General features: G+C 40.8%; 1 protein-coding gene across 1 annotated transcript; it reads left to right on the forward strand.

The window, feature by feature from the left end:
- Positions 1-6360: 6360 nt before the first annotated feature.
- LOC128235858 (cytochrome P450 2D20-like) lies at positions 6361-10021 on the forward strand. The gene is made up of 5 exons (XM_052950650.1): positions 6361-7011; positions 7160-7298; positions 7383-7705; positions 9162-9289; positions 9789-10021. Exons 1-5 carry the CDS (start codon positions 6361-6363, stop codon positions 10009-10011), a joined length of 1464 nt encoding a protein of 487 aa, XP_052806610.1. The 3' UTR covers positions 10012-10021.
- Positions 10022-10821: the final 800 nt, after the last annotated feature.

A 10821-nucleotide genomic window follows, 5' to 3' on the forward strand; every position in this document is an offset into this window, starting at 1 on the left:
GTATATACTATATTTCACATTTCACTGCATTGACTATAAGTTGATGTTGGCTCCAATTTAGTTTATTTGTTTAAATTTGCAATGAATGATAATTGTTTGGCACTTGGAATAATTGATAATTTTCTAGCCACTTGCAATTTTTCATAATTTGTTGACAACTTGCAATTATTAATAAATGGTTCGCCACTTGCATTTATTGAGGGCAAGTGTGGGCGGTACCCCAATATCTATAAATGGATACCCTGTTGCAGTATCTGATTTAGTTGTGGCTTTGCCTTTTCTGTCTGTCTTTATGTCCTCATTTGCGGCCGTTTAATCGTACAAATTAAAAGCTAAATGTTACAAACATTTCTTAAAGGCCTAGCAAATATGTTTTTTTTAAAAAACAATATAATTTGTTTTTGATATTGGAAGAAACACCAGTCCAGTGTATCTTAACAACATTCTTATTATTTTGTTTGTATACATAAAATGCTTCGTTAAAAAGACGAGTTGCTTGCGTAACGTTGATATCGAACAAGATCGAAGGTTGGGTGCGAACTATGTTTAATCAACAACGAGAAGTATAAGTATTTAATAATTTACTCAAACCTTAGAAGAAATCCTTGAAAATAATTTTCGTTACAAAAGCATTTACGCTTAACAACAAGTGTACTAGGCGAACGTATGATACGGACTCAGAAATCGCAGTGTGCAGAAGGTTTTTTTCTCGGTGTCCATACTTTATGTTCAAATCATATATCGTATTCATATTTTAGACCAAAATATAACATGCACCAATAAACGCCAATAAACGCTTTTTTTTCAGCGTACGAGATAAAAAAAATGCATTTGAGATTACCTCAGGTTTGGTTCCACATTAAAACAGATCTGTATCAAATCATGCCCAGTTTGGTTCCTCATTAAATCATATCAGTATCCCATTACGCCCAGTTTGGTTCCTCATTCAACCTTATCGATATCCCATCACGCCCTGTTTGGTTCCACATTCAACCATATCGGTATCCCATCACACTAAGTTTGGTTCCTCATTCAACCATATCGGTATCCCATCACGCTCAGCTTAGTTCCTCATTCAACCATATCGGTATCCCATCACGCCAAGTTTGGTTCCTCATTCAACCATATCGGTATCCCATCACGCTCAGTTTCGTTCCACATTCAACCATATCGGTATCCCATCACGCCAAGTTTGGTTCTTCATTCAACCATTTCGGTATCCCATCACGCCAAGATTGGTTCCACATTCAACCATATCGGTATCCCATCACGCCAAGATTGGTTCCTCATCCAACCATATCGGTATCCAATCACGCCAAGTTCGGCTCCACATTCAATCATATCGGTATCCCATCACGCCAAGATTGGTTCCTCATTAAACCATATCGGTATCCCATCACACCCAGTTCGGTTCCTCATTCAACCATATCGGTATTCCATCAATCCCAGTTCGGTTCCTCATTCAACCATATCGGTATCCCATCACGCCCAGTTTGGTTCCATATTCAACCGTATCGGTATCCCATCACGCCAAGTTTGAGTTTGGTACCACATTAAACTATATCGGTATCCCATCACACAAAGTTTGGTACCACATTAAACTATATCGGTATCCCATCACGCCAAGTTTGGTACCACATTAAACTATATCGGTATCCCATCACACCAAGTTTGGTACCACATTAAACTATATCGGTATCCCATCGCACCACGTTGGTACCACATTAAACTATATCGGTATCCCATCAAGCCCAGTTTGGTTCCTCATTCAACCATATCGGTATACCATCACGCCCAGTTTGGTTCCATATTCAAGCATATCGGTATCCAATCACGCCAAGTTTGTTTCCTCATTTAACCTTATCGGTATCCCATCATGCCCAATTTGGTTCCACATTAAACCATATCGGTATCCCATCAGGCCCAGTGTTATCCATATCCAACCATATCGGTATCCCATCACGCCCAGTTTGGTACCATATTCAACATTATCGGTATCCCATCACGCCAAGTTTGGTTCCTCATTCAACCATATCGGTATCCCATCACGCCAAGTTTGGTATCATATTCAACTATATCGGTATCCCAAGTTTGGTTCCACATTCAACCAAACCGGTATCCCATCACGCCAAGTTCGGCTCCACATTCAACCATATCGGTATCCCATCACGCCAAATTCGGCTCCTCATCCAACCATATCGGTATCCCATCACGCTCAGTTTGGTTCTTCATTCAACCATATCGGTTTCCCATCACGCCAAGTTTGGTTCCTCATTCAACCATATCGGTATCCCATCACACTAAGTTTGGTTCCTCATTAAACTATATTGGTATCCCACAACGCCAAGTTTGGTTCCACATTCAACCATATCGGTATCTCATCACGCCAAGTTTGGTTCCTCATTCAACCATATCGGTATTTCATCATGCCAAGTTTGGTTCCTCATTCAACCATATCGGTATCCCATTACGCCCAGTTTGGTTCCTCATTTAACCATATCGGTATCTCATCACGCCATGTTTGGTTCCTCATTCAAACATATCGGTATCCCATCAAGCCCAGTTCGGCCCCACATTCAACCATATCGGTATCCCATCACGCCCTGTTTGGTACCACATTTAACATTATCGGTATCCCATCACGCCAAGTTTGGTTCCTTATTAAACCATATCGGTATCTCATCACGCCAAGATTGGTTCCTCATTGAACCATATCGGTATACCATCACGCCAAGTTTGGTTCCTCATTTAACCATATCGGTATCCCATCACGACAAGTTTGGTTCCTCATTCAACCATATCGGTATCTTATCACGCCAAGTTTAGTTCCTCATTCAACCATATCGGCATCCCATCACACTAAGATTGGTTCCTCATTCAACCATATCGGTATCCCATCACGCCCAGTTTGGTACCACATTAAACTACATCGATATCCCATCACACCAAGTTTGGTACCACATTAAACTATATCGGTTTCCCATCAAGCCCAGTTTGGTTCCTCATTCAACCATATCGGTATCCCATCACGCCAAGTTTGGTTCCATATTCAACCATAAAGGTATCCCATCACGCCAAGATTGATTCCTCATTCAACCATATCGGTATCCCATCACGCCAAGTTTGGTTCCTCATTCAACCATATCGGTATCCTATCACGCCAAGTTTGGTTCCTCATTCAACCATATCGGTATCCCATCACGCCAAGTTTGGTTCCTCATTCAACCATATCGGTATCCCATCACGCACAGTTTGGTTCCTCATTCAACCATATCGGTATCCCATCACGCCAAGGTTGGTTCCTCATTCAACCATATCGGTATCCCATCTCGCCAAGTTTGGTTCCTAATTCAACCATATCGGTATCCCATCACGCCCAGTTTGGTTCCACATTCAACCATATCGGTATCCCATCACGCCAAGTTAGGCTCCACATTCAACAATATCGGTATCCGATCACGCCAAGTTTGGTTCCTCATTCAACCATATCGGTATCCCATCACACCAAGTTTGGTTCCTCATTCAACCATATCCGTATCCCATCTCGCCAAGTTTGGTTCCTCATTCAACCATATCGGTATCCCATCACGCCCAGTTTGGTTCCTCATTCAACCATATCGGTATCCCACCACGCCAAGTTTGGTTCCACATTCAACCATATCGGTATCCCATCACGCCAAGTTTGGTTCCTCATTCAACCATATCGGTATCTCATCACGCCAAGTTTGGTTCCTCATTCAACCATATCGGTATCCCATCACACCAAGTTTGGTTCCTCATTCAGCCATATCGGTATCTCATCACGCCAAGTTTTATTCCTCATTCAACCATATCGGTATCCCATTACGCCCAGTTTGGTTCCTCATTCAACCATATCGGTATCCCATCACACCAAGTTTGGTTCCTCATTCAACCATATCGGTATCTTATCACGCCTAGTTTGGTTCTTCATTCAACCATATCGGTATCCCACCACGCCAAGTTTGGTTCCTCATACAACCATATCGGTATCCCACCACGCCAAGTTTGGTTCCTCATTCAACCATATCGGTATCCCATCATGCCAAGTTTGGTTCCTCATTCAACCATATCGGTATCCCATCACGCCAAGTTTGGTTCCTCATTCAACCATATCGGTATCCCACCACGCCAAGTTTGGTTCCACATTCAACCATATCGGTATCCCATCACGCCAAGTTTGGTTCCTCATTCAACCATATCGGTATCTAATCACGCCAAGTTTGGTTCCTCATTGAACCATATCGGTATCGCATCTCGCCAAGTTTGGTTTCTCATTCAACCATATCGGTATCCCATCACGCCAAGTTTGGTTCCTCATTGAACCATATCGGTATCCCATCTCGCCCAGTTTGGTTCTTCATTCAACCATATCGGTATCCCACCACGCCCAGTTTGATACCACATTAAACTTTATCGGTATCCCATCACGCCCAGTTTGGTTCCTCAATCAACCATATCGGTATCCAATCACGCCCAGTTTGGTTCCACATTCAACCATATCGGTATCCCATTACGCCCAGTTTGGTACCACATTCAACTATATCGGTATCCCATCAAGCCCAGTTTGGTTCCTCATTCAACCATATCGGTATCCCATCACGCCAAGTGTGATCCATATCCAACCTTATCGGTATCCCATCACGCCCAGTTTGGTTCCATATTCAACCATATCGGTATCCCATTAAGCCCAGTTTGATACCACATTAAACCATATCGGTATCCCATCACGCCCTGTTTGGTTCCACATTCTATCATATCGGTAACCCATCACGCCCAGTGTGATCCATATCCAACCATAGCGGTATCCCATCACGCCCAGTGTGATCCATATCCAACAATATCGGTATCCCATCACGCCAAGTCTGGTTTCTCATTCAACCATATCGGTATCCAATCACGCCCTGTTTGGTTCCACATTCTATCATATCGGTATCCCATCACGCCCAGTGTGATCCATATCCAACCAGATCGGTATCCCATCACGCCAAGCCTGGTTTCTCATTCAACCATATCGGTATCCAATCACGCCCTGTTTGGTTCCACATTCTATCATATCGGTATCCCAGCACGCCAAGTGTGATCCATATCCAACCTTATCGGTATCCGATCACGCCCAGTCTGAGTCCACATTTAACAATACCAGTATCCTATTATGCCCAGTTCAGTTTGGTTCCACTTCCAACAATATCGCTCCATATCACGGCGAGTTTGGATAAAAATCTAACCATATCGGTATCCTATCATACTCAGCATGGTTTCACATTCAACCATATTGGTATACAATCATACCCAACATGGTTCCACATTCAACCATATCGGTATCCCATCGTACCAAGCAAGGTTCCACAACCATATCGGTATCCCATCGTACCCAGCAAGGTTCCGCATTCAACCATATCGGTATACCATCATTCCCAGCAAGGTTCCACATTCAACCATATCGGTATCCCATCATACCCAGCATGGCTTCACATTCAACCATATATGTAACCTATCATTCCCGGGATGGTTCAACATTCAACTATATCGGTTTCCCATCATACCCGGCATGTTTCAACATTCAACTATATCGGTTTCCCATCATTCCCGGCATGGTTCCACATTCAACTATATCGGTTTCCCATCATACCCGGCATGGTTCAACATTCAACTATATCGGTTTCCCATCATACACGGAATGGTTCCACATTCAACCATATCTGTATCCCATCATTCCCGGCATGGTTCCACATTCAACCATATCTGTATTCCATCATACCCAGCAAGGTTCCACATTCAACCATATCGGTATCCCATCATTCCCGGCTTTGTTCCACATTCAACCATATCGGTATCCCATCATTCCCAGCATGGCTTCACATTCAACCATATATGTATCCCATCATACCTAGCATGGCTTCACATTCAACCATATCGGTATCCCATCATTCCCGGCATGGTTCAACATTCAACCATATCGGTATCCCATCATTCCCGGCATGGTTCCACATTCAACCAAATCGGTATCCCATCATTCCCAGCATGGCTTCACATTCAATCATATCTGTATCCCATCATTCAGGGCATGGTTCACATTTAACTATATCTATATCACATCATTCCCGGCATGGTTCCACATTCAACCATATCGGTATCCCATTATTCCCGGCATAGTTCCACATTCAACCATACCGGTATCCCATCATTCCCGGCAGGGTTCCACATTCAACCACATCGGTATCCCATCATTCCCAGCATGGCTTCACATTCAATCATATCTGTATCCCATCATTCAGGGCATGGTTCCAAATTTAACCATATCTGTATCACATCATTCTCGGCATGGTTCCACATTCAACCATGTCGGTATCCCATCATTCCCAGCAAGGTTCCACAATCAACCATATCTGTATCCCATCATTCCCGGCATGGTTCCACATTCAACCATATCTGTATCCCATCATTCCGGGCATGGTTCCACATTCAACCATATCTGTATCCCATCATTCCCGGCATGGTTCCACATTCAACCATATCTATATCCCATCATACCCAGCAAGGTTCCACATTCAACCATATCGGTTTCCCATCATACCCGGCATGGTTCCACATTCAACCATATTTGTATCCCATCATGCCCGGCATGGTTCCACATTCAACCATATCTGTATCCCATCATACCCAGCAAGGTTCCACAATCAACCATATCGGTATCCCATCATTCCCGGCATGGTTCCACATTCATCCATATCGGTATCCCATCATTCACAGCATGGCTTTACATTCAACCATATCGGTATCCCATCATTCCTAGCAAGGTTCTACAATCAACCATATCTGTATCCCATCATTCCCGGCATGGTTCCACATTCAACCATATCTGTATCCCATCATTCCTGGCATGGTTTCACATTCAACCATATCGGTATCCCATCATTCCCAGCATTGCTTCACATTCAACCATATCAGTATCCCATCATTCCCGGCATGGTTCCACATTCAACCATATCGGTATCCCATCATTCCCAGCATGGCCTCACATTCAACCATATCAGTATCCCATCATTCCCGGCAGGGTTCCACATTCAACCATATCGGTTTCCTATCACTCTCTGTTTATTGTTACACTAACAGCAAACCGATTTGTGTTTTTGTTTAGAATGGAAGAAAGCCAGGCATTCGACGAGGAATTGTTGACCAACTACTAGATTCCCAAGAGGAGGACATAAAACAAGGGAAATCGCCACTTTTCACAGATGAAAGTATACATGCAGCCATCTTAGAAACTCTCAATGCAGGTATACATGTTAATTCAGCCGTTGTGCCTAAATTTACCTAATATAACTCGAGTTACTTGTTATCAATTGTGAATATGTTTTCAGGTATTTTGACTACATGGTCTGTGCTTTCAAGTACAATCTTGATGCTTCTGCATTATCCTGAATACCAAAAGCGCGCACGGACTGAACTGTGCGCCGCCATTGGTTGGGATAATGTAGCACATAGTGACGACAGAGAAAGATGTCCTTTAACGGAAGCGATAGAGATGGAAGCGCACAGACTAGTAACCGTGGTACCGCTTCTTGCTCCCAGAGAGTGTAACAAAGATCTAGAATTCGAAGGCTACTATGTTCCTAAAAAACAGCAGTACGTATCAAAAACATACACATCTGTTTGTAGTGTCATGTATTATTGGTTTTCGAAGTAATATAAGTTGCTTGATATCTGATGGAATTTGCTAAAGGATTAGAGTTTAAAAAAAAAATGATAACGACGGTTCTTAAACATTGTATTCATAACTCTAGTTAACACGATTAAGGTTATACCGTAGATACATGTTTATTTATGTGTCATGTGGTTCATGCAGACATATTTATACAAATACATTATAACCTCACAAAATAAAAAGCACCCTACCCAATGGATCTTCAATTCACCAAGTTTTAACGCTTAAACAACATCTGCTTGTGTGAAACAAGTGTTACAGACAGAATTTCAACTACATCAAATATATCAAGTACTAGTAATTCATTTTTAATAAAAACAAATAAGATTTTTATACCTCACTTTTGTCTACAATGGTAAAATCCCATTACCCGAAAAAGAGATATTTTGACTATCAGAAACATTTTCAATCTTTTTGACACGTGACCAAGCAAAAATTCACTTTCAGGTCATGTGACCGCAGTGATATTTTGAATGTCATATAAGAGCAAATAACTGCTTCATATTTAAGCTAAATCATGACGTGATTGCCTCCCTTATACACATATAGCAGTGACGTCACTATTCAATGTGTACACAAACTCTTAGACGATAGGAACTGTCAGCAAGTGAACATAGGACTTTTGTTCTAGATATGATTATTTTTATATGTTATATTTTGTTCACCTTGTTAAACTTATTTTATTAAATGAAACATTTTAAAACTTTTTACGTATTTTATTTTGTTCGGTATAATAAAATAAATATCATATGGCAGAATGTGTGACATTGATATTGTCAACCCTCGAATCAGAACGTCGCCTCTGGTGACATTCTGCTCTCTGATTGATAATATCAATGTCACACATGCTGCCATATGATATTTATATAATATAACATGCATATATATTTACAAACTGAAATCCAATGCATTATATGAGTAACATTTGTATTGTAGAGATAATTTCTTCGCCTAGGATAAGCCGCTACATTGAATTTAGCTATTTTTCTTTAGATTATCAGAATTGTCCTGAGTGTGCAATTTCAAAGTAGTCAATAAAAAAGCTGTTCTTAGATAAGAATATACGATGTTTCGTGTGGTCTTGAGTGGCGCGGAAAAATGGGAACATCCGGAGGGAACCCACTTGTCCTACTTTGTGACGACAATCCAAACTCACATGCGCCTAGACCGGGCATCGAATCTTGGACGCCTTGGTGAGATGGGTGTGCGCTTACCACTACGCTACCGCACAGATGGCCGGCGTTCATTTTAGGCCCATGTTAACATACTGCTTTGTGCTGTATCCCTGTTTTATCACCTTAGTGCATACATTCCAATCGGGGAATCAAACTGCATACGTTAGCGATTGCAGCGACATTTAGCCTCAACGCAGAGATGCTTATCGTTTAACCGTTGTAAGACTGTGAATGTATAACATAAGACACTCATATTTTAGGTTATGGGAAATGTCTGGTTTATGCACCACGACGAGGTTATTTGGGGAGATCCCTGGAAGTTTAGGCCAGAACGTTTCCTTGACCAGGATGGACAGCTTTTACCAAGAGACCACACGCTAAGAATGAAGTATGCCAGGAGTATTTATTATATACATATCATACACGCGCAATACGTATCGCCAAAAAAAATCGTATTCAACTCTCGTGGATTTTTGCAGATTGTAATTTCACTCGTCTTTTTTCTGATGATATCCGAACCTGCAGAACGAGAGTAGAACACAACCTTTAGATTTTAATACAATACAAATAATGTATATTTCAGACTCTTTTTACATGCACATAATTGATCCAGTTGCACCAAAGAAGCCATCTTAACATTCTTTTCGTTTTTGACCATTTAGTGCCCATGCAAGACTTACAATCAAAGGCATTATCAGTATCCAAACAATTCCATTTCACCAACATGAGAAGGGAAAGCACTTTAATCGGAAATAATTTTATCCTTTTTACACTTTTATAAGTTATCCGCTATCCTACTTGTCGTTTAAGCTCAAAATACGCTATGCTCTGGTAAAATATAACTGCACTTATAGAGTACCGTGTGAAAGAATTATTTATTTTTTCAGTTGGATGCCATTTGGTTACGGACGTCGCGCGTGTCTCGGCGAACCTTTCGCACGTGTTCGCTACTTTCTGTACATGGCGCACTTGCTAAGATGCTGGGAGTTCATATCCGTTCCGGCGAAAATGGGATCATGTGACCCAAGAAATATTGAGGATTTTGACAACAAAATTACAATTCGACCCAAACCTTTTTATTGTCAAATCAAACGTTTTAACCAAATTTAATTTACAGATATATTTAGTCACATATCAATTGTGACATCATACAAAAAGAAATGAAATCCAAAATGCTTTTCCCAAGGAAATATGTTCATGGTCGGTTGGATTGCGTTTCCTCTAACAAAACATTCGTCTCGATCATCCTTATTTCTCACAATGGAACATAATTTGGAAATAAGATGTTGTTATTGCTAATAAATCAGTTATAACCATAAAAAAATCATGAACCAATCAAATGCAGGCTAACCCTGACATATTTCAAGCAATTTCAGTCGGTTCAAAGTCTATGAAAGCAATAAAACAATTCAATATACTTAATCAATCACACTATTGTTTGTGAAGAGCAAGTTGGACTTTTAGGATTTGAGGTAGATAGTTAATTAAATTATGATGCCCACATTTCTAAAATGTCCAAAAAGCAGCTAAGCAACTCAAAATCCTTCAATGACTTAAAAAATGACATTTAATTCTAAGCTTATTATCTATAATAGTCTCGTATGATCAACATTGTATGAATATTTGGTTTAAAGGTGGACGTGCTTTAAAACCCCGGTTTGTATAACCACAAAACACGACAATCTGAGAAATTAACGTAGTATCTTTTTATAGTTCCTCAAAAATATTATTGTAGACTATTTCGTGATCATCAACGCATCCAGACCTCTTTCTCCATCAAATCTTGAGTATCAAGTAACCTTAAGGATGTCACACACATTTTTGACTCCATCGGTTTGGAAAAAGGAAATAAAATGGCTTCCGAATAAATCAGTGAATTTCGAATTATGAATCGGGCAGTCGGTCATGTGTAGGTGGTAT

This window comes from Mya arenaria, chromosome 5, assembly GCF_026914265.1.
Source record: "Mya arenaria isolate MELC-2E11 chromosome 5, ASM2691426v1".
NCBI lineage: Eukaryota > Metazoa > Mollusca > Bivalvia > Myida > Myidae > Mya > Mya arenaria.